Source organism: Lichenostomus cassidix, chromosome 3 (assembly GCF_008360975.1).
Source record: "Lichenostomus cassidix isolate B80296 chromosome 3, HeHo_3.0, whole genome shotgun sequence".
Taxonomy (NCBI): Eukaryota; Metazoa; Chordata; class Aves; order Passeriformes; family Meliphagidae; genus Lichenostomus; species Lichenostomus cassidix.
The window spans coordinates 15,686,813-15,711,679 of NC_139483.1; the positions used below are offsets into that span (position 1 = coordinate 15,686,813).

The 24,867-nt window shown below is 40.7% G+C and overlaps 1 protein-coding gene across 2 annotated transcripts in view; it reads right to left on the reverse strand.

Moving 5' to 3' along the window:
* The window catches only part of XDH (xanthine dehydrogenase), a 50,940-nt gene extending 29,786 nt beyond the window's left edge, over positions 1-21,154 (reverse strand). Inside the window, exons 1-14 of one of the 2 annotated variants that reach the window (XM_085054645.1) lie at positions 21,084-21,154; positions 20,780-20,965; positions 12,886-12,943; positions 10,449-10,545; positions 9,140-9,248; positions 7,964-8,090; positions 7,069-7,130; positions 5,000-5,068; positions 4,127-4,195; positions 3,540-3,626; positions 2,150-2,291; positions 1,277-1,369; positions 994-1,145; positions 71-164 (exon numbers count right to left, since the gene is read on the reverse strand). In XM_085054645.1, the coding sequence (XP_084910771.1) occupies positions 71-164; positions 994-1,145; positions 1,277-1,369; positions 2,150-2,291; positions 3,540-3,626; positions 4,127-4,195; positions 5,000-5,068; positions 7,069-7,130; positions 7,964-8,090; positions 9,140-9,248; positions 10,449-10,486 (1,042 nt within the window). In that variant the 5' untranslated portion in view covers positions 10,487-10,545; positions 12,886-12,943; positions 20,780-20,965; positions 21,084-21,154. Of the gene's footprint in view, positions 1-70; positions 165-993; positions 1,146-1,276; positions 1,370-2,149; positions 2,292-3,539; positions 3,627-4,126; positions 4,196-4,999; positions 5,069-7,068; positions 7,131-7,963; positions 8,091-9,139; positions 9,249-10,448; positions 10,546-12,885; positions 12,944-19,955; positions 20,168-20,779; positions 20,966-21,083 lie in introns of those variants that run through there. The other variant, XM_085054644.1, reaches the window with a different exon arrangement.
* Positions 21,155-24,867: the final 3,713 nt, after the last annotated feature.

A 24,867-nucleotide genomic window follows, 5' to 3' on the forward strand; every position in this document is an offset into this window, starting at 1 on the left:
AAAATCCATGGCAGAGGACTGCTGACTATCCCACTCCCCTCAGTGCCACAGGGAAATGTAAGTAACTTACCTTTTGATACCAAAGTCAATTTGCTCCCACTTGCCATTAGCACAGGATTTAAGTCAGAAATTGGGCTAGCTGTCATTATGTTCCCACCAATAGCCTAGAGTGAAAATAAGGGATCAGATAAATATTAAATTCTAAGCAATTTTAGGCCTTTAAGTGGGAAAACCTAAACCCCATGAAATCAGTTGCTGTCCCAGACAATAATTAATAACAAATAATGTTTGTCTGAAACAGATTTAGAACAGTATTTGGTTAATGCACCAATACTACTGTTATGTTCAAACCTCATATGCACAACAATGCCAGAATTCAATCACTGTAGCTGTCATTAAGGGAAGGTCCATGAAATTATAAAGAGTCTTTTCAGTAACAATCAGGAACCCAAGGTTTTTGGCTCCAATACAAATGTATGGCACAGTATATGGGGGAACAAAAGTTCTTGTTTAGTAGGTTGGCTTAACTGCTTGCTTGATACTTTTTTCTCAGAGTACATGGAGTTTTAAAGAGCAAGGTGGACTCAAACTTGATGAAAATTTGCCAAATCTGATGCATTAACTCTATGACTGCCCTAGTTGTCATGGCAATAATATCCACACCTGCTTCTTTGAAGTTTGTCCAGCACTCTAAATACATTTTTTGTTATATTAGTCAAATCTCACTACAGTTTCTCCCTTGGTGATAACAGCAATGGAAGAGCTGGACAACTGCCATGTTTCCCTTGCTTGCTGGATGTGTGACAACAGTGCAGCACAGACACCAGCTGAGACCCCACAGTTCCTGGGTTTGATTTGGTGTGCTGGTTTCTTTCCCAAGGTTTGCAAACATTCCCATGTGAGAAGCACAGGGCACACCAACACTGCATGAGGCAGGGCAGCTCCTCAGCCTGAGCTTTCAACTACAGTCCCTGGTGCTCCTGAGTCACTTACAGCAACATTCCTGATCTGTGGCCCTGCAAACCACCGCAGCTGTTCCAGGACAGCCTGGAAAACCTCTGTTTTGTATGGAGGAAGGTCTGCCACTGCTTTTCTCATCACCTCCTCTACTGATTTCAGGGTACAGGCAGCACCAATTGTGACCCCTGTAAACAAACAAAGAAAAAAATTTGTTTTTCTCCAAAATGCTGAGGTACAGAGGAACAGTTACAACAGTGCCTGCAAAGCTGAAAGTCCCCACTCACGTCACAGGTATTCTGCCTGGTTTTTTGCTCACCTGTTTCAGTGTGCTGAACAGCATTCATTTCAGGGATCCATGCTGGTGCTATTATCACTGGATACAGCAGGTTCTTTAACCTCATCTCGATACCTTAAGGAAAATTAAGTGTCCTTCAGTTACACACAAGTGACAGAGAGCCTAAGTTAGCTTTTTCCCAATGAAATGGCAGCAGTCAGTTCATCAACCATCTGTTACACAGATTGTATAAAGTCACAGACATAAAAGCTGTTTTCTAATATCAGAATTCTTATAGGGAAATTTTAGACACTCTTTTTCAGACTTAGAATAATCTCAAAGACAGTGTTTGGTACTTGTGTAACCTGGCTATTGTCATACATAATCCTTCAGGAAAGAGAAATTAATACCATGAACCCTACAATATTTAGGAATTATTTCATAAACCAATTGCTCAGGACAACAGAATTCCTAAATACATCTGAACTGTCCTCATCAGCACTTATGTTTGCAGAAGTATCTATTTGGTGTGAGAAAACAGTAAGATTTTAAATATTGAGAGTTAGCACACTGAAAAGTCCTTCAAAATGCAGCTTTCACAACTGAATTAATTTGATTATGGGGATGTTTTACACTGTGTCACTCCCCTCTCCTCAAAATCCCACTAAATAGCACAAAGGCTCAGAGATCTAGATGAACATTTTTTTCACCCAACACAGCAAACACATGGGAAAAAAACATTCACTGTGAGATTAATCTACCAGAGAAGAAAATCTGTTCCTACATACCACCTGAAAATTAAATAGCTTTTTAAAAGCAATGACATGAAAGAGGTTTACATTTGCACTGTTCTGACAAAATACTTCATGGAGAGTTTTCCAACTGCTCATAATGAGCATCAGCTCTTCCTCTTACCCACTTCTGTGTTCCCCACAACGAGTTTGGCATTGGGGTACTGGGATTTGAGAGCCACCAATTCCTGGAGAGTTGTAGGCTGGATCCACATCACACGCTCGCCTTTGAAACACATCTGCCTCTGCTGTTTGTTTCTCTGAGTCTGCAGAAGGGAATTCAGATAGAGCTCAGACCCTACATCGAGCCAAGAATCCCTGCTCACATGCTGCCCATGCCTGTGCCACACTGGGCTCCATCTCAGCCAAGTTACTGACAGGTGGCTGGGATATCCACACTGTTGTTGGCAGCTTGCCATTCCCCATCCTTCTGCTAGCAGTGACGAAAGTCTTTCTCATGCTGACAAAAGTTCTCCCTTCCTGATACTGCCAGGTACATCCTGTTGCCACATCTCCCTAGCAAGATCTGTGCCAGCAAGCTCCATCTGACCAAGGTTCTGGCAGATGCCTGTGGCTTCAGCTGTTTCAATGCGTTTTCCATTCTCATCTCAATCCAAAAATGTCAGTCTTTAGCACTGATGAATTGCAATTACCTAGTAGGCCAGGTTCTGAGTCCCTTTTAACTACTTCATCCAGTGACTGAAGAAAACATGAGATCAACCCTTGGACAGGAGAACATCTTGGAGAAGAAACAGAGAAGCCCTATCTCAAGATGAATATATCTTATGCAATGGTCTAGGAGAACCTACTCATACTGTAGCTCATGACACATTTAGGCTGGGTACAGCAGCAGAATTAATCACTGAATTTCAGTTGTTTGTTAAATGTGAAGGAAGCTGTAAATGCGTCATGTGCTGGATTAGATTCCTGGCTAGAATACATTGTTTAGGGAGAAGGATCCCCAAAAAAGACAGGAATGAAACATGGAAAGAAACTAATCTCACCTAACTTTTAATGTCATTGTAAACCAACCAACTTTTACTCCTGCTACAGTGAGGGAAGTTTTTTGCAAAGTCAACTATTTAAGGCATGTATTCAGCTACATCCTGTAGTTTCTACTTCCCTTCCTACCCTATAAAGGGAACACAGGGAGACAAGCTCAGATATATCTGTGTTTGATGTAGAAGTTCACATCTGACCTAGTAAATTGACATTTGGATTTCAGCAATTGTTCCACCACTGGACAGGCAGTGACTGGAAAGGAAGGGAATCCAAGAGCAGAGACACATATGGTGAGACCCAGAGAGGAAAGCCAGACAGCTGGAGCAGGCACCTGGCCTGCATATTTCTTTTAAATCACCCTGGCTGAAACACCTTCTGTTTTATAAAACAGGGAAGGATTCATGCCCATGTCCTTTTATTAGTAGCCATCTTTTGCCCTGCCATTTCCTCAGGAATTTGTACAGAACAACAAAGCCAACAAATCACTACTATTTCTTTTTAAATTAACTTACCATTAACTCTGGTGGGAAGATTGGTTCCTGTGTGGGATCCAGTGGCTGGAACTCAGAAGAATTGAACAGGCTGGAGGATGTCATTGTCTGTGACAGAGAAAATGCAAATGGCTAGTGACAGAGGAGAAACCTCTCCACACACAACCATAACTCATTCCTCTTCCTACTCAAATCCCTGTTACTAATTCATAGAGCAAAGAATGGCAAACACAGCAAAATTATGCCACCTGATACAGCATTTAAGGTTCTTCAGTCATATTTTTCTGATTCCAGTGCATGTCTGGTCAGAAACTCCAACCGTGAACACACCAATATGTTTTTGTCAATCAAAATTTTGTCAATCAAAATCAAAAATCAAAATTTTGTCAATCAAAATCAAAAAACCCTTTCACATTGGCATGTTAAATTAGGTCAAAGATATCTTTTCTGAGGTATGGTCTTCTGACCATAAAATAGAAATTAGTCTAAACTGCTTTACATAAATATTGTTAAAATAAAAGCAATGGGCTTGGGCATACAACAAGCCAGATCTAAGACTTTAAAACATCAGAAATAAAGAAAAATCTAATAGTTGGGAGGCACCTTACCACACTGTCTTCTTTTCCATTCATGCAGCAGCCTGGACCATTGGCTTTTCCTCCACAGCAGCCCCCATTCTGAAGAAGAAACAAGCACAGTTAAGCTATTCTAAACCAAGTCAGAACATTGCAACTTTTACAGAATATAGTCCCCCCGTTTTATCAATCCCTGGATTTCAGAAATTTCCAGTATTATTTTTCATTAATAAACCACTTGAATAAAAGGACACCAAGAAGTCTTAATTGCTGGAGTATTCCACATAACACTGGATGCTTCCTAACAAAGAATACACAGAAATTCATTGGAAATTTCTGGTAATGAATTTTATTATATTCTCTGTTTCCTAAATTAATTTTACATTCACACAACCTTACGCATCAAGTTCTTCTTTCCATTCCTTCATTTGTTTTATACCTAAATTGGTACATATAATGTGATTACCTTTTTTCCCTCCACATATTCCAAAAGGTTCCAATTGTACAGTTTTGGAACAGAGAGGAAATTTCTTCATTCATCATTGGATGGCAAAGTTTGGGAAAGATCATACTGGGGAATTCAGGTCTGTTTTCACAGAAAGATGCATCACTTCAGTGTACCAGAAGCTGGTAACACATTGATTACAGTTGTCATCATGCTATTTCACAGAAGTGTTGCACCTTGCAAACTCAGAAGGAACGTCACTGTTTTAAAATCCATGTCATGATGGCCATTCATTTTGATCAGGACATACACAATCCCAGCATTTTCCAAGAGACAGACACTGAAAACAGCTCAGAGAGCTCTGAATATCTGCACCACAGCTGAGCCAGAGAGGTAACTAATACATCAAGCTCTAATACAATATTGAAAACTGCAGTTATGGGTTTTAACATTCAGCTTACCATGCTATTTTCCTTCCCACTACGACAGCATCCAGTGCCATTGGCAACTCTGCCACAGCAATTCATGTCCTGTGGGAAGAAAAACTGTTCTGAGAAAAATGTGCAGATTCCAAGGAAATGAAGTAGGCTGGATCCCCTTTTGAGAGAAATTGATGCCACATTAATTACACCCAAAGCAGAAGCACAGCAGATGGAAGGTGCCAAGCAAGTAGGTGTTTCTCTTGCCATGGGAAGGCAATATCTTGCATTGTCATGCCCACTCTTCTGATAAACCTCTTGTTCTGGTTTGGAACTATTCTAACCATTCAACCAGTATCTCTGGAGCTGTGAGGAGATACCCAGAGAAAACTGAAAGAGACAAACACATACACTACAATACCAGGACTCTACCACCAGGCAGTCCATCTGCTTTTGTTTTCAATCTGACTCCTATTAGTTTCAGTTCCTGAAATGCTCTTTTACTGGAAGAGGCAGGAAATAGCAGATGCATGTTCACACTCCACTTGCCAATCACAACTTTGTAAATCTGTATCAGAGGTCAACAGAAACCACTGAATGTGCTATGTAGAGTCCCTTCATCTCCCTGGCATCTCTTTTCCAGGCTTAAGTGCACTCAATGCTTCCCTGTATGAAAGATTGCCACAGATGGGATCCTTGTTCCAGTTCTCTGAATCTTCTCCTCTTGTGCCTGTTAGAGACGAGAGGAGAAGAACTGCACAGAGTAGGAAGAGCCATGGCAGTGTTTTCTGGTTTGTTCTCTACCCTTTGAAGTGTTGTTCTCACTGCCAGTGAGCACTAAGCTGATGTTTCCATGGAACTTTCTCCCAGATCGCCAAGAACATCTTCCTTCATGGAAACTTGTCTGTTCATAGCCTACCTTTTAAATGGTGAAATGACTGCCTTTCACTCCATAAATTACTTAGCATTTATTTGCCCTGAATTTTGTATGCAATTCTATTCTCCATTTTCTCAGGTTCATAAAGTCCTTCACAAATTCCTCAAAGCCAGTTCCTGCCTCCACTGCTCAGACTAACTTGCTATCTGTTAATTTATTTTCTCAGATCGTTACTCACATTCTTTTCAACTACATTTAGGGATGGCTGCAACAGCCTTGCTTCTAACCACAGGTCCCAGCAGAACTCCACAACAGTGACCTCCCTGGTGCAAAAATACACCATTTTCTGCTACTTGCCATTTCCTGTCTTTTAACCAATCTTTCATCAATACAGGTATCTTCCCTCCCCACCCATATTGGCTTTAAAAACATTTGGTGAGACACTGTGGTAAGCCCGTTAGAAATCCAAGAAAGCTTTATCAAACTGGGTTTATCAACCATTTGTAATGGGTCTCATTCCTGTTTGTATTTTCTTTTGTTGATTGCAATTCTGGATAATCAAATGAAATTAATGGGCATCACTGTTAATTCTTTCCTTTTGACATTTAATACCAGTGTAGTCCCATAAGAGGCTGGTAATCACTAAAGTACTACTCTTCTTCACAGCCTCCAGCAGTCTTTCAGGCACAAAGGGACTAGAGAAAATTTATGGCAGAGGTCCATACCTCACCCAAACCAGCAGAACAATTCTGGGCAAGAGCTATACAGCAGTGATTTCAAATTCTTTCCAGAGCTATACCTACTCTGCAGCTGATTTTTCAAGAAAGCAAATTCCTCGCCAGATTCCTACACAGCATGCCCATATCAATGCACCCTACCTTTACATTTTTCCACATTAAGGATCCCCTGCAAGCTGTATTATGCAGAGATTGTAAGGTTTTCTGAGACTTACAGAAAAGAATTACATAGTCTGATTACCTGTGTTCACAAAAGAGACCATTGGGTGCACCTTACTGAAGTGTCCCAGCACTTGAATGTGGAGTGAGTAAAGGATTTAGTCTTTCTGAATTATTAATGCATGAATCACACACAAAGAGGTCAAGAGCTGGAGCTGGGCTGTTGTAACATATGTAATTCCTTTCTCCCCATTTGAGCTCATGGTGTATTTCAATAACAGAGAAAGACAGCCAGCCTTCCTGCAGGTTTTTTTAAAACATCATCTGAAGCCACTTACCCTAGCAAATGTCCTGTATCCTTCCAGAATGGGTCTGTAGCCTGTACACCGACACAAGTTCCCTGCATTGCCAGAGCAAAAGGATAAAGATTTAGTGTCATTTGGCTATAAACTTCTCTTCTTTTAGAACATTTTATTGTTTCTCACAAAAGCTTGTCAAATCTTGATAAAGCTAATGAAAAAACTGGGAGGAGGAAAATTTCATTAGTACCCTTGCAACAACCCAACCATCTCTTTTTGTTGAAATTTAAATTGAAATCCATTCAGAACAAATTCAATCTGTCTTATTCAGTATTCATTTATCTCAACTGTATGAATCTTATCAGTATACCAGCTAGTCTGTCTCCTGAATTACACAGAGATTGCTTTCTCCTGCATCATTATTCCTCTCAGATCACTGCTGGAAACACAGTAATGATCCTAACCTCAGCAATGACAGCATCCTCTCACAGGATTCACACAGTTGGATTCTGCCCCACTCCCTCATTGCATGTTGCTGTCTCAGTCCTTGAGTTAAGATTGCCTAGCCCACATATCCTCTGTCCCCTCTGCAGGCTCTTGTGACAGCAATGAATAAACAAGGACACTCTTTTAAGCCCCTCAGGGACAGGCCACCTTTTGTTTTGTTGTTAAGCCTGGTGGGTTCCTAATCCAAGACTGAAGCCACTTGCCCCTGCTTATGAACAGTGAGGTTCTGTGAGATCTTCCACACGCCATTTTTGGTCACTTCATAGCAGCTGGCCTGTCTCTGAGTGGAAAAGTTACTTCTTAACATCACAACAATCAGCTATTTTTAACAAAATACATTAAATAAAAGTACACCTTCATCCCACTGTGTGAAGCAGATGTAATAAAAGCAGAACAGGTTGCCCCCCTGCAGGGCTATGAGTTTTACCTTGGAAAGCATCTTCAATGTCCTCCATGTGGGGCTCAGGGTTGTTCCGGAGCAATGTGTACATGGACATGACAATGCCTGGAGTGCAAAAGCCACATTGGGACCCATGACTTTTTGCTATTCTCTCCTGAGAGAAAGTAAAAACCACCATTACTCCATAATATCAAGGTGAGTTCATTGTTGTGCTTGTTTCTGTAACGCTTCTGTGAAAGGCAAAACCCAGTATCACAGAGGAGCTAAGATTGTCATCAGATGTTCTCTGATGAGATGGTCAGTTAATCCGTGAGACAGATTTCAAAGAAGAGAGCAGCCTGAAAAGTTTGCACCTAGGCTTTGAACTCAAAATGTGTATGAAAGCCACTAGAAGCCTCCAATGAGATCAGAGTTCTTTAGATTTACCATGCTAGGAAGGTTTGGGCTACCTGCCTAGACCTGAGTTTCAATTTCAAAACATAGCTGTCAGAATCTTCAGGCAGGGGGAGGGAAAAGAAGACAAACAAAGGTCAGACTGGCTGCCATCCATTCATGCACATCTAACTTATTTTCCACTTTGTTGTTTACAGCCTCAGATATTGGCACAAGTCCTACCCACTGTGCAAACTGAGATAAATCACAGTTCACCTTAAGGGATCAGGGTCTGTGACAAAGCTGAGGCAAGGCTGCATTGTAACAGCTTGCTAGAAGAGCAAGGCTGTGTGTTCCTGTCTCTCCTCCTCACCAAGAATATTTTTGGAGTCCAGAAATATCGCTGAACCAAACCTTACTTCACTACTGCAGGGAAGGTTGCTAATTATGCAGGATAAGAAACCAAGGTCATTCATGGAAGGCCATAGGAGAGCCCAAACTTATCTCAGATTTCCTAGCTCCAGGCCATTTTATTGGCTTTCCCCACAACATCAGCCTTCTCAGCCCAGGATGTGAACCAAATACAACCATGTAGTCCTGGAACAAAACCATTTGCAATTCAGCCAGGATAGCTTGTTAAGGGCATAACAGAGCTGCAGCTTTGTCCCAGGAGTTTGATTCTTCACTTAGCCATTCCTGCAAGTACAGACTGCTCACGTGGAGAGTCACCCTCTTGGCTTTAGCATTATGATGGAGGTCCCAGTGCCCTGTAACAGGTTTAATTTTCATGATAGAACATGCATAGAGGGTTTTAAAGTATTAACAGCTTACCTGGGCTGGGTGCAGCCTGGATTTTGTGTTTCCTATGCCTTCAACAGTGGTTACAGCCACATGATGCAGGGCACAGATGGGGAAGAGACAAGCATTGGCAGTATGGTGGCTAAAACAGCACATTAAGGTCATTTCATTTGACAATGCTGCTCAGCAAAGGAAAAGGGAACAGGAGCACTGAAGAGTACTCAGAGGCTACAGCAGTGGACACAATAGGAGCACTTAAATAGATGTGATGTAAGTATTAGTTACAAGCCCAGTCCTACAGCACCCAGTCATCTGAAGCTCTCATCAACTTCACCTGAAGTTTGAACTGGGCATATACCACAGGATTTAACCTAGAAATAACAACTTTAAACATCCTTGTTTCAAGTTAAGCTACAGAACCCACATAAGTAATTTATAGGGGCAGACTACAAATACCAAGACATTGTACAGCTGGCCATTTACAAAGTTACATAGGAGCCTGGAGTTCTCAGACTTTTACCTAGAAAGCTGTTTCTAGATAGTAAACACGGGAAAAAAGTCTAAACTGAAGGTAAAAGAGAATAATGTTGCCACAACCCTTGTAAGAACTAGCTATTTTATCTCATTTCTATCAAGACAGAATAGTGACCCTGAAGATATCCAAAGGTATCTTTAGAGTCACTATTCTGTGACCTTAATATTGTGTGATTTTAATAGCATGGCCATGCTATTAAGCAGAACCACTCAGATGATCCAAGTTAAGGTACTTCCAAGCATTATTCCAAATATATTAAAGACTTCAGTGCTTTCTATTCCCCACAGTAAAACTAAACTGGGGCCTGCCTCTCTGTCTCATCCTCTCTCTGCATTCCCCTTTTTGTTTGATTCCACCGCTTCACCTTTCAATTAATTAAAGTGAGAACAGGAGGAAATTTTGTCTCAGGAAATAATTCTGAAGGTTACAATACAAGTAGGGAAAAAATTAATATCTGCTGGCACAGAAACAATATTATTGTCATAACACAATAACAATAAAGATTTTATCACAGTAATGATTATTTGGATTATCACTGGGAAAAGTTACATTAGTTACATTACTGGGAAAAGTTACTGGCCTCAGATATTGCCAGGCACAAAGGAATAGTTCCCTATCAGCATTGTGCAATGCTTTAAGAAAAATCTTAGCCTTCAGAACTTATGTTCAGAAAGTGAAAGATTATATTTTGGCAGAAACATTCATTATATAACTTTTTTAAAAAATAGTACCGTGTCTGGTATGTCAAGAACCTGGATCTGTCCCCATTTTATTTCTCAGTTGCAGAGTTCTGATTGCAAAGGATACAGGATTTTCTTCCGAAATGGATCATACTTGGATATCATAACAGTGCAAGCACCACATCCACCTTCTCCACAGCCTAGTTTGGTTCCACACAGGCCCACTGAGAGAACAAGAATTAAGGAAAACACAAAAAGAATTGGCAGAAACCTGCTCAAGTTGTCAATCAAGGCTGAGCAACAAGTTCTTACTGGAAACAAAGCACTCATTTCTTCTGCTTAGTAATTTAACAAAAGCAAAGTTTCAAAAGCTGGCATGCGAGTATTGAGATCAACACCCAAAGCCCTCACTCCAACAGACTCTTAGAAACAAGCAGAAAACAAAATTCTGAACTTCAACAGTTCCCACTTTCCATTACTCAGAGAAGGAAATTATATAAGGGAGATAAAGCACTCACTAATTGCAGAGCAGGAGCAGGTCAGGCATGCTGCCACATCCCCGAGCCACACAGTGACATCTCCTTCAGCACCTCTCATTGGTGGTGCTTGACTAATTCCTACACCTGGTGAGTCCTACCACACAGGGCAGTCACTCAGGGCTACAAGTTACACAGCTAAGCACTGACTGGGAGCTGCATTTGAACTGCTCATGAACTACCTGCATCTCAAAAGTCATGGTCTGGCCACCCCATGATGGCTTGCCAGTTGATAGGGACAAAACCAGCCAAGCACACTCCCCCAGGAGCCTGGGTCCCATAGCACTGTAGGAGGGAGACACTGAGAGCCAGAGGTGGTGTAGATGCACAGAACCATTGCACAGACACCTGGGAGCTCAAAGAGCGTATGTCCTGGCCTAAGCAGATTCCTCCTCAGACTGCAGAGCTCATGTCTATGCTTTACAATCAAGAATTATATCAAATATTCTGCAAAGGGAGTTCAGGAAAGAATTCCTTGAGTTACTTCTACTTAGGTTCCTTCACTCATTAGAAGGTAATTAGACACTATTATTCATTGCAAAGGGGACTGGGCAATGATGAGAGACTTCTGGTGGGGTAACAAACACCTGATGTCATTGGCAATGGACACATTGAGTCGAGATAATCAGCTTAGGCCTTTGGAAAAGCAACAGGCACTGTGATAGAGGGAACTCAATTCATCCTTGACTTCACTGTAAACATTATGGAACTGACCATTTCTAGAGAATCATAGAAATCATAGAATCATTTAGGTTGAAAAGACCTTTAAGATCCCCAAGCCCAACCACTAAATCATGTCTTTAATGCAATCCAAACGCTGCCAAGTCCACAATTAAACCATGTCCTTAATGCCACATCTGCTTTTCATATAATTATGTGCCTGCTTGAGCAGAAATACATCTTTCCTATGCTATCCAATGATTCTCTTGACAACAGTGCAAACCTGCCTCAATAAAACATGTTTGTCAAAGTATTTGTCTGACCCTAACCAGACATCTGCAAAGTTCACCAGAATGCTCATGTAGAAGATCAGTAGGTTTTGAAGAGCTCAGATTCTCTCTTTACAAAGGTATTTGCATTAGATATCAACAAGCTTAGACATAAAAGTTCCAGCGGTAAGACAGGCACACCTAGGCACAAGAGTCATGCCACTTATATTTCCTCTTGACCTTTATCCATCTAAGGTATATTCAGATAAACAGAGCTGTTGATAGTTCTGCTGGAACCCTCAAAGTGGAGTGTGATTCATGTCCCTGTACGTCCTTCAGCTCCCAGACTGATGGAACATGGCAGCACGGTAGGGATACACCAACACAGCTGAGAACAGTTTGGCAGATGTACACACCCAGCTGGCCAGACAAAAACTCAGAAAACATGGAATGACACTACCTACAGAACCAGACTAGGTACAGCCAGCCTGGTCATCCCAGTAATAGCTACCCAGCTCCTGGAGCTGTTCTGACTCACGTGCTGACCAGTTTCAAACAGGGCGAAACTGACTGCTTGCATCTACTCATGTAAACATGCCCACAGAGCATGGGGGGAACCCCTGCCTCCCTGATAAACAGCACAGAATTATCAAGTTGTGGGATATTAGCTAGCCAGCAACACCCAAATCATTGGATGATACAGCCAGGCTCTCAGGTGGCTGTGATGTTCTGTGATGTGGCTGTGATTTTTCTGCCAGGAAATTCTTTACAATGTGTGTGGAACAAACTTAAGTTTCCTTCAATTTTATTGCCATCTCATTATTGTTCCTTTCCATCATATTGTAATTCTGAGAAATTATGAGTTTTTCCTTTAAAGTATTAATAAATCGTTTAAAGTATACTATTTAAAATTTGTTATTGTTTAAGCCTGGAATAGCAGCTGTAATGTTTGCCAGCAAGAAATACCAGACAATGCAAAGCACTCCCTCTTACACTTCATGCAAAAGTTCTGTCCAGTATTCAAGTGACAGAATAGTAAACAATTATGAAATGCTGTAGGCATTTCAAGCCTTCTGCAGTTTCTTCTGACACTGGATACATTTTCTTCGTAGATAAATTAGCAGAGTTGTTTCTGGGTCCACATCTTTTTCCACCACCTGCAAGAAGAAAAATATATTGTTACACACAAAATGTTTATCAACACAGATAAGCTAGTTGCAGGGGAAAGCTTGGTCTTTCTGCAACTTCTTTTCCAAAGCAGGGAGCAAGATCACTAATTATTTCAGCAGCGTTCGTCATGTATCCAGACACAATATTTCCTTGAATTTATTGTGTCAGAGGAAAGTATACACATTACATACATCAGAGTTTTTCAGTCATGGCACACTGAGGCACATCTAAAACAACCCTTCATCAAAAATGGCAAACAGCATTAGTAGAGAGCAGACAAAGAACTGTGCTCTGTACTGAGATTTTGTGTTCCTGACATGTCCAAATGGTGTCTCATCTTTACTGACCCTAAATAACTGAACTCTGTCCCTTCTTACTAGTAAAACAGAGAGGGAAAATGAGCATATAAACAGAAGGACAGAACGAGCATATGAAACAGATTTTGCAGAGAAAAAAAAACAACCAGCAGTGGAAACTGTAATGTGACAACACAGGTGCTGCAGGATGGATAGCAAGAACCATACCTCTTTGAAGATACTCCTTCCTTTGTAACATTAAAACAATCTGTATTATATTAGCAGCCATCCTAAATGCAGGAATATGAAATTCCAAGCAAGGAGAAATTTTTGCTACACATTTTGAGTCAGCTCCATCCTTCTAGTGAACAACAGTGTTAGTAGTTATCCATTAAACATAAAATAACCACTAAACATTTTACTTCAACCTCTGCTCAATGGCCAGAAATGAAATTTCTGCCCGCATCTCCAAATGGCCACAGGGCTTGTCTTCCCCATTTTCTGTTATTATTAAAGTGTCAAGAAACCTTTCCAAATTCACTGTGTGCCAGAATGTAATCATGTTCTTGGCTCTTGTTTTATGCAAGTCCTAACTACAATAGTTACAGTGTATTTAAATTAATCACTCCCAGTTTGAAGGGCAAATTGAAACAGGTCACGGGTGCAAATAATTTTTTTTACTGATAAGAAGCCTTCACAACCTCTGTACTACTTCAGTTTTATGCCTTTGAAACGTGACAGGGTTATTCTAAAGAGATAAGGTCCATACTTCCTGTTTGAGTTCACCTTTTTACAATCAACTCATAAAATTGCTTGCAGAAAACACAACTCATCATTCCTGTACTGGGGACGATTTCCAGGAAGAGTCCATTCTAGTTTGGGAATGTCATTTTGTAGATCATGCAGCACTCATTGCTGCTATTCAGAGCAGAATGCCCCATTCCCTCACCTCCTGGATGCATAGAAACAAATTAAAAGCATGCAGCAGCTCTTATATGAGCATCTGGTTCAGAGTAAGGCCATAGATCCCTCTGCAGAAGTTTGGCAAACAGACAGACTTGAATAGGAAATTCCAAACATCCCTGTGACTGCAACTGGACAAATGGCCTTTCAGAGCCAATCCACAGGCAAAGAGCCTTCCCCAGCAACTCCCACTGTCACACTGAGTTTCTTCCTCTTGTCTGTGCCAATGGCCATTGCAAACTCCTCCAAAGCATCTTCCAAAATAGCCAGGCACAGAGAAGAAACTTCAGAACAGTTAAAGACTATTCTGTGCTTAGACCAAGGAAAATGTCTCAAGAGGTTTTCTTGAAAGAATCCAAGAAGCGCTCTCTCATGTACTCAAACCAAGCAATTAGAAGTTTGGCCCAGTGGCTTCTTTTCAGGAAGTAGGAAATAAAAGACAGGCCTAAGCCTTTATTTTTAATTTAACCACTCATCTCCATGCACTTTTAGTGAAGTAAGAATGTGTGAAGTCACAAAGTCAAAGCTTTACTCAACTTTATCAAAGTGTCTCCCACCATGTCCCAAACAACCCACACCCTTACTCTGTTCAAGCCAACAACCCCAGATTGCTGCTTCAGTCACTTCAAACTACTCCACTGGAGCTGTATATCTGCAATTCTGGCAGAGACTAGGGATCAGAGGGAGATAAGGGGGAAGAGTTTGGAGAACATTCTGGATTAACTCAAATCTCACACATCAGAGATGAAGCAGTCATTTCTTTTCACTTCAGATTCCTGGTGGGAGAATGCTTGTCAATGAGTCTCTCTTGCTGGGCACAGAGTAAGAATTTTTTGCTGTTCTTGCCTTTTGCTCATTGTCATTGATGCTGGTTTGTCCTCCAATATATCATTCCTCCAGTGGTTTGTTGCAATCACCTGCTGTGATTTGTACTTGAAATATTTTAAAACCCTGTGGGTGGGGATAACATGTACAGTTGCCCAGTACAATATGATTCACAGCTCAATATCACAGTTCTTGCTCACCTCCCCCAGTGTCCTTGTACAGAAAGAAACTGAATTCTATCTATTGCCTTCAGTGGTTGTAGGATCAGACAACTTAGATACTGCAGTTAAAGGAATACTTCCTTTTTGGTAAGGTACTGTTTTTTAGTATTTGGTTATTTTTTTTATTTAGTTTTTTTTAAAACAAATATCATATTGCAGGTGCATCGGATTGACAGCCACATTTTGACAGATTTAAAACCAAATTTTACTGCATTCGGTAGCTTAATTATTAATCAAATGCAGAAAGAAACATTGTTGAAAATGTTAGGATGGCACAGACAGTCAAATGACTCTCAACAAATTTACTCTGTACTGCTGTGTTTGTACTACACGTCTATTTGTCTACTGATTGTAGGAATCTTAAATACTCAAATCCACCTCAGCAGGGAGCCTAGCCTGGCCCTGCAGCTCTTTGTGCTATTAAGTACCACACAGAACAGGTTCTAAAGCAGTACTTTATACTTTTAGAGTCCATGGACTAGTCCAGAGAGATATTCAGCTCACTTCCCCATAATTTTACTTCAAACTCAATCTCAAATATTTTGTTTTCTGGATTCTTTACTTGCCTCTCACTAATTCAAATAACTTTGCCTGTACAACATAAAGCATCCTTTATGTTTAAAATAATAATTTAAAATATTATTCTCAGAAAGTTAGAGATTTTTCAGTTTAAAAGAACAATAGCTGAACAAGGTAAACAGTGGAAGAGAAAGAAAAAACCTGAAATTTTGCTAGTTTACCAAGCAACATGCTAAGCTTTCCATCAGTTGGGGTCTATAATTAAGAAGCAGATGCTTTCCTGAAGGACAAGCTCCCATTCAATCACTAATCCCAGGTCACTCTAAGTTGGAAGAAGAGAAAGTGAAAGGTTTTAACCAGACTGCCACGCAGCAAGTCACACCAGTCACATGTAAAGGTCCTCCAGGACCTTAAAATCTGTGAATATATTATTCCTGAAGTAAATGAGAGATTCCAAATTCATGTACCAGGACAAAGGATTAGAACACAGATGAACAAACTCTATATAAGCACACAATGTAAATTTGCTATTGGTCATGAGAACATTTTGTTTTGCTTTAAACCAGCACACTGAAAACTTGTAATTCACTGTTTCTGTAGAATGCAGAGGGTCCCAAAGCTCAAAAAAATCCTGTATTTTTGCTGGTCCCAACTGCAATCAAACATCCACGGACTTTGGAAGAGATAAGAGGTCTAATGAGGCTTCCAGCATAGATCCTCCCTTAGCATTCAGAATAGAAATAGAAATATTGACTCCACGTGTTTGAACTAAAATTACATGCTATACATCCATGAGACAGACTTGCTAGCCAAGGAAAAAAACTGACACTATTAGCTTTAAATTGAGCATGCTGATTTACATTATAGTCTGGGCAGACTATTAAGATAACTTTGAATTAGTAGTGTGCCAAGCTTTATGCCCAGTGAAGTAAACAGGTGCTTAAAATGAACATTCCTGATTGCAAAGTATGCTCAGCTGTTCCAAGGAGACTTTCCCCTGACAACACTGCAGACTGGGCTAATGCAAAGGAGAATTCGTAGCAATCCAAATCCCTATCTTACAAACCTCTTACCTCTTATCACATGGTCTTGTACTGTAACAGAATATCAGCAGTCCATTAGCAATGTCAAGCTGTCATGAATTCACACAGCAGCAACCTTTCCCACTGGCCATGCTACCACATTCTTTGCAGTGAATTAACTGCAATATTGAGTCAGGGCCCCAGATGGACAGAGCCATATCCTAACTTGGAATCATAGAATATACTGAGTTGGAAGGGAAGGGACCCACTGAAATTATCAAAGCTCAGCCCCTGGGCCTGCACAGAACACCCCAAGAGTCACACCACATGCCTGAGAGTGTTGTCCAAATTATTCCTGAACTCTGTCAGGCTTGGTGCTGTGACCTCTGCCCTGGGGAGCCTGTTCCAGTGCCTAACCACCCTCTGGGTGAAAAACATTTTCCTGATATCCAACCTAAATCTCCCCTGATGGATGCTGTTTCCTCAGGTCCTGTCACTGGCCACCAGAGAGGAGATCAACACCTGCCACCCAACTTTCCCTCTTGCTACCTGCTGTTCCAGAGAATTGCCCAGGCACTTCCCACCACTCCTTCCATCACATAACCTCTCACGTGCAGCAATGTCCCAAGAAACTCCACATATATGGCCACAGATAAGACTGCCCCACTAGTCCAGTTCTCTCTCTTAAAACTGCCTTTTTTGGGGTTGTAACTCAAGCCATTTTGGCAGCACACTGCAAAAGGGCATAAGAAAAAAAAGCCACTGTAGGCTCTGGGTAGAGCAAGTAAAATCTGCTCCTTTGCTAGCACTGCTTGTTCCATGAGCCAGTAGGAAAAGGATGCTGAGAGAGCTTTGCCATTTAAATGAGTTGGTACCATTGGTAATATTAATCACCCCTTGGTGGAGTTTTTTTAGCCAAGCTGCCAAGATCACACTGTGATAAAGCCCTTTACACACGCACACACTCAGCTCTGAGGGATGGATTTTGTGAACAGGAACAGCAGTTCCATAAAAATTGCTGAAATGCACCAAGACCACTGTCATTCACAGCAGGCTCATCATCTGCAGGACACAGCAAGGACAGAGAGAAGATCCTCAATGAACAGGTTATTTTCTGCTGATGGCCTTCAGGGCCTAGGCTGCTCTTTCTCCCCTCCTCTGCCTCACCCCACATGCAAAAAAGAGAGTCCCACAGGGCCAGCTCTAGGCTTTAACTAATAGATATTTTAATATAATAGCCAAGATATTTCCCGAGGAAGAAGGACTTTTCTACCAGTTTACACAGAGTAATACCTGAGCACCAGCCAGTGCTGAAGCACCACTCGTAAATGCATGCAGGAAGTTGTTTAAAAACTCTTCATGCCTACCATGAGTGGCATATTGGTTTTGAGCCTTAGCTGATCTGGCACCAGAACTACAATTTTCTTTCATTAGGGCACACCAGAAGAAAACAAGACAACAACCCAAGCAAGACAGGACACTTGGCCTATATCAGGGTCTGCATTGCCCAACACATTTGTGGCAACCTCATATTGCAAGATCCAAGGAGCTCCAAGTTCACCCTCTACAAACTGAGATTCACAAAGGAAGGATCTCACTAAAGCTTCACAGAGCAAGAAGACAAGTTAATGGTGTGCCACCTGTGCCCACCACAGCAGAAAATTTATCAGATAAAATTCACAGACCATCCTATGCCATGACCTTGATTACCACACTCAATTAGCTAAAAGCTCCAAGTTAATGGTGACAAGTTTTCATCTCCCTCTAGAAAAAACAAACAGCTGATGTCGATTAACACTGACATAGGAATCACTCCTGATCTGTGTGAACAAAGCTTCAGTTGTCATCCTTCTCTACAAAACCTCAGAAGCAAGCCAGGGCTCCACATCAGCATTACATTCAACAGCTCTTTTAATGCATACTAGATAAATTTCATTCTTCAGTAAACTATTGATACTACAATAAAACAAAATATTGATATCAAATCCACTAGTACCTCAGAAAGTTATAATTCCAATCTAGTTTAGGATCCAAATTCATAACTAAAACCCCTAACTGTAGCAACACTCTCATCCACATTTACACTTGTTTAGACTAGCATGAAAGACCAACAAAAGCAAAATGGATAGTAATCCTGTGCCAGTCTGTAAGGCAGGGCACAGAGCTTTCTAACAGAGTATTGTGTGATCTCTCAAGGGATTAAAAAATTAATTGTCTAGCCCAAACTCAGTGCACCATGGGATTTACCCCTAAGCAGTGCACAGGGAAGGTGTGCAAACTCTTGGCTCCACACAAATGGATATGAAACCCTCTCTCCTCCCCAGGTTTCCCAACAGGAAGCTGATTTGGCACAAGTTCCCTTGCCCAAGTATCTAGGCAAGGCGAAGGTGGGGAAGGCAGCACTGAGCTGAGCTCAGAAACAGAATTAACTTGGTAGTCATTGATCAAAGAGAGTCAGCTTTGATTTGTTACAAGCTTTTGAAGAGGCGAGGCTGCATTGCTAGGCCAGGGAAAGTCCAAACTGAGCAAAGGGGGCTCTGGGACAAACTGTTCAAATGTGCCCATCATGTGCAATGAGCACCCCAACTTCCTGTGAGACGGAGACACTTCTTAGGTTATTGCCAGCAGTTGATCTAGGAGTCAGTATCAGTTAATGGGCTTTGATTCTGAAGAGTTTTTTAGTTTCTTAAATGGAAATTGAATAAACACTTTACTAAACCCCTTTCAAAAACCAGATGTTAGAAATACTTATTGAACATATGAATTATATACAGATGCTTACATTTGAGTTATATTTTCTAGAGCTCTTGTAATTACTGAAATTATTTCTAGAAGAAATGCCTGCATTAAGCAGTGCACCCTTATTTAAAAGTAGTTATCTCAGAATTGCAGTAAATTATTGCCAACAAACATAAAATGTAAAAGGAACATTACATAATTTTGTTAGTCCTTGAATAATTCACAAGGTAAAGTCAAAGAAGAGAAAAAGCCACTTAGCAAAGCAATATTTAGTCTTCACAAATTAATATTTAAAAGCCACAGAATATGTGCTCATATCAGAAAACTTCAGAGGAGGAAAAAGATTACTAGAAAAGTAAGCAATCCAGCCACAATCCAGGAGCAAGCTGGACAGAAAACTGGAATCTTCCTTACCTTTTTACCATTCACAAAGAAAACAAGTTCATCCCCTGCCTCGTTTGGAGCCATCCTGCACACCTCCCAAACTTCACTCAAACAGGGCCACAAACCACCCTGGTGAGAGCAGCCCTACTCCCCACAGCGAAGCAAGCACCAGCCCCACCACAAGTAATATGAGTCTGCCTCAAGAATGTTTGACTTTATTTCTACATCAGTGCCCTGTGCAACCCCATATTATATAAGAGGCTATGAAGAGGCGTGCCAGCTGCGTTTGGTTGGTGCTCCTGCAGCCCTAATGACAGAAAGGGAGCTGGAACAGGCAGAGTGACCCGCCCCCTTTTATATAGCAGTGGATCACAATTCAGCTGCATTCCCTTTAGATTATCCTGCCAGGCTTGGGGCACTCGCAGTGTGCCACTGACACAGCTGCTAGCAAGGAATTCACAGGATTTTGCAATGCAGTGCAAACTCCAGGGCGGGAGGAGGGGTTCTGCCAACTATCCCTGACCAAATATTGACAAGAAAAAGCTGTTTCCCTTGCTCTGTGCACAGCCATGCACCTGACACTCACCACACAGAGGTCTCTAATGACTGCACCTGCTTATTAAAAAATCTCCTTGATATGTGCACATCTGCTGGTGGACTGACTGCAAGACTATTTCACCTCACAGTTTTAAAGCTACAGTACTCTCCACCTGGGAGGATGTAATTTAAACAGGTATGTGTTTGTCCACACAAAAGCAATTCTAGAGAACTGGCACTCTGATGCAGCACCTCGTTTGAGGTGCTGGATTAAGACCATAATGTTTACACTGGGCTCTTACAGCATTTAGTCTTACCTTTTTTGGCTTACTCCTCAGATCCTGGTTCTTAGGTGTATGTTGTCAGTAAAACACAGAGGAATTTTCTTTCTGCCATTTCCTTGGTGGTGTTTTCTTCTGGCTTCTCCATTACACAGCCACACATTTTGCATTGAGTCTTCCTGTTGTTTCTTCCAAAGGTGTTGCAGAATCATCCACAGGCTCCTACATATGACATGCACTGGTTTCATGAACAAGAGCTCTAAACCCCTAGTTCCAGTTTAAAATTCCAGCACAAAACAGCACCGTTCCAAGGTATCATGGAAGTTTCCTAGCACCGTACCTTATCCTGTCTGCTCCATGCTGATTCTTGTGATTTTGCTTTTCTTCTTCAGTTTCAATTAGTTTTGATTAATATAATGCTTTCCCAGGGATTTAAAAGAAATAATAAAAACCCTAAAGTCTTATTCTCAGGAACCTCTGAATAATTCACAAAACATCAAAATCTAATTAAATTACAATTTTCAGTAGCAGTCTTTCCTTAAGTATTATGGAAAAATTTCACTGTGAATACAATACACATTATTTTTACCAGCTTTTATCTTCTCGCTCATTTATTCTGTTTCCCAGTCTATATCCTAGAAAAGCTATTTTATAACAAGTGTGAAACACTGTTTCAGCACTTCTTTACAGGCATTTCCATTTGCTGAAAGTAGAGTTCACAGCAAACTTGTGCTTAACCCCAGCTGCCTTAATCTACTTTTGGAGTGAAGTTGTGCATAGCTGAACCAGTGCTGACACCTATTGTCTGGCACCTCCCACTTTGCAATATCAGAGTACTAGAAAAACACTTTTCTCCAAGTAATCTTTAGCTCTATTTCTTTATGGGTATGTGCAAAATTTACACAAGCACTACCCTCACGTAGCAAGCCTCAATCTCAAAATTAGTGTACACAAGGTTAGTACTCATTAGTAGTTTTGTAATATTTCAAATAACAATTATTACTCATAACCACAAGTACCATGTTATTACAGCAATCTCAAAGCAACTAGCCATTACAGCATTAACACAAAAATCAAACTTGTTTAGTTTCCTAATCTGTGTTTTCCATAATGCATGATGCAGTTCTTAGGTTTAAAGAACACTTGCAGTCATGTAATCTCCTTTTTAAGGAAGCCCATACTCAAATTTTCGCCTAGCCTTGGTAGGCTAGAAAAAGCAGAAAGGTAAACTATCCCTTTCTGCTAAATCAGTGAACAGCACCTTATGATATTCCATTACAGGGTTTATTTTTAATCTATCTACCTACTGTATACATAATATAAAAATCAACATAAATACAATCATAACAATGATCTCTATATGCAGATTACATGGTAATTTAAAACTTCAGACCTCACCTCAACAGAGTGACTGATCACAAAATACCAAATTCACCCATACTCTCACCACCCTGATGGGATAGTCTATTCCTATACCCATTTCAAAGGCAGAGAACAAAGACATTCAGAACAGGAATTTTCCTGATGTCCTAAAAAACTGGAACATGAGAACTTGTGCTATTGAAATCTCTTGTCCATTTCTTTGAAATCCCATGTCAAACAGAACAGAGGATTACCAGAAATCACAGAAACGATAGTGAAAGCTAAAAAAAATCCAGCCCACAAAACCATCCACCCTCAACACAGAACTCCCTTAAGTAAGCTAAAATGGAAAACTTTCTTCAATCAAAGAAAAATTAGTTATGAGACAAAATATTCTGATTTAACACTCAGATAAAGTCTAGAAGGTTTCCCATTTCAGAAATCATTCCTTTGCTCATTCATAACTCTGAGATGGGAATGTTTTAAAAGTTCAAAATTCTTTGTAGTCCCATTCACTCACTGAAGAGCTCAGAAAGCAGTTGATATTAGTCAAGAATATACATTTTTTAAAAAAAAGCAGCTGACTTTCCTCATTCTGACTGGTTAATCTTGCAGACCTGGCTGTTGCAACCATAATAATAATAATCTGTTCTGCAGATGATCACATGTGTAGCTCAATAAATACAGTGAAATTTACAGAAACACCACTCCTGCCCAAGGAGTTTATGACTGGAATTGGGTATGTGCACAAAAGTGCAACAAGAAAACAACGCCAGAGGAAATAAGGGAGAAGATTTAAAACAAACAGTAGGGAGAAGTTTTGTTGCTCTATTCTTATGTTCCTCTTCCAAGAAATAGGAGAGAAGGAAGTAGAGGTGGCTCTGAAGAGAATTCTGAGAAGGGATTAACAAGGAGGAGTTTGTAAAGCAAATACAAAAGAAAACAGAGTCCTAAGTCAGTGCTTTAATGCAGTACCCCTTGTATCAAGCTTCCACTGCTGAAGACAGGCTCCTGAAAGAAGTGGACTTTATATCTTACTAGATAGGGACATTCATACTTTAGTGTCGAAGTCTCCAAAAAGAGCTCAGAGACAAAACCTTTTTGGGATCCTAATACAGCCAGTAAACCTAATAATCTGCAATAACAACTTCCCCCTGGCAAAACACCACCCAAAAAAAACCCACATAAAATTTCCATATGAAAATGAAAGTAAAGTACTGCACATTTTTTCAAAGGCATTTCTCGGAAATAAAAAAAAAACCAACAAAAAAAACCACGCTCATGCACTTTCTTATGAGGTCTAAATTCCTTTCTGGTTACAGAGAGAGGTTTGGGAAAGATCATTGTCGCAAAGCAAACATAAATTGATTTCCTCATTGAGGTTTGTGAGTGGATACTAGCTCATTATTCATGAATCACTAATCATTCAGTGTTCAGCTTCTAATTGTACAAATATTGTCTAATTGTTGGATTTATTGCATGAATTATGTTCTCTTCACCTGCTTTTGAAGATGGGTGGAGTTTAATTATAGTTCTTTTCTTTGTCCTACCACCTGTCTTTCTATGAGAGCAAGAAATGAACACAGTTAGCTAACTCAGCTTTCTGCTGAGGAGTCCTGGTTGTCACAATTCTTCACAACAGCTAGCAAAGAAAGACTTGTTTCAATTCATTCAGTTTTTCTTCCATTACCTACTTCCCGTGGGCCAAACAAAGGCTGTTTCAGATACTTGACCAGAAAACTGACTTCTTTTCAAGCAGGCTTGTTAATGTGTGTTCCTTGTCTTCAGCAGCACCAAACCTGACACCTACCAGTTGTTTTATCATGTCAGAGAAACTTCATACACCTGTCCTGATAAGCTAACTCAGTAAAACCATACGTTCTTCTTGACCTCTCTTTCTCTTCATCTGTTGACATTTTAGGAGTGTCTTTTATATTTAAACATTCTATCTCTGTCCCAGAAGGAGACAAAGTTTGCTTGCAGAGACTGGCTGTTGCCCATGTCCCAGGTGGAAGCAGTGTCTCCAGTGGGTGTCCCAAAGAGGAAAGGGGAGGGAAGCAGCTGCAACAACCACACAGGGCTCTTCATTCTTCTGAACAGCTGCTAAAGCACTGCCTCTCTGGCATCTAATAATATCCTGATATTCCAAGATCCCTGCACAGGCAAGTAGGAGCTTCTGGGTGAGATTAGCTAGGTGAAAACTAGTTCCCATGACTATTTTTCTACTGCTTTTCTTCACAAGAGAGTCTCTGCACAGAGGTCTGCCTTGCTTGTTTTGTTCTGCCCCTGGGAAGGCATGAACTAATTTTGTTTGGGAGATGGTTATATCTAGTTTTCTCTTATAAATACATTGGATGCAGTCCAGCATGTGGCTCCTTGTCAAAACTCTGATACCAGCCATATGAAGTAAATTTCTATTTCATATATGTCCTAAAGCTGTCTAGGCATCTGCAAAAGTCCTCTGGCTGCCCTGGGTATCTTGTTGGTAATTCTTTTCTCATTTCAGAATTAAGTATTTTGATGGACAGTTCATTCAAAAGACAAGAAATCCTCCACAGCTGCTTCTGCTAACAAAAGAACAAAAAGGTTTCCTGAATCAGCCAAACATTTGACTGCTCTGTCTAGGAGGGATTTGTGTGCCAAAAGCTTGTGAGCATCCTCCAACTATGTGAGTGTGCCTAAGAAAAAGGCTGCCTCTCTCCACAGACCCTGCCTAAACAGAGACCTGCACATCTGAGCACCTAGTACTGTGATTTCCTTCT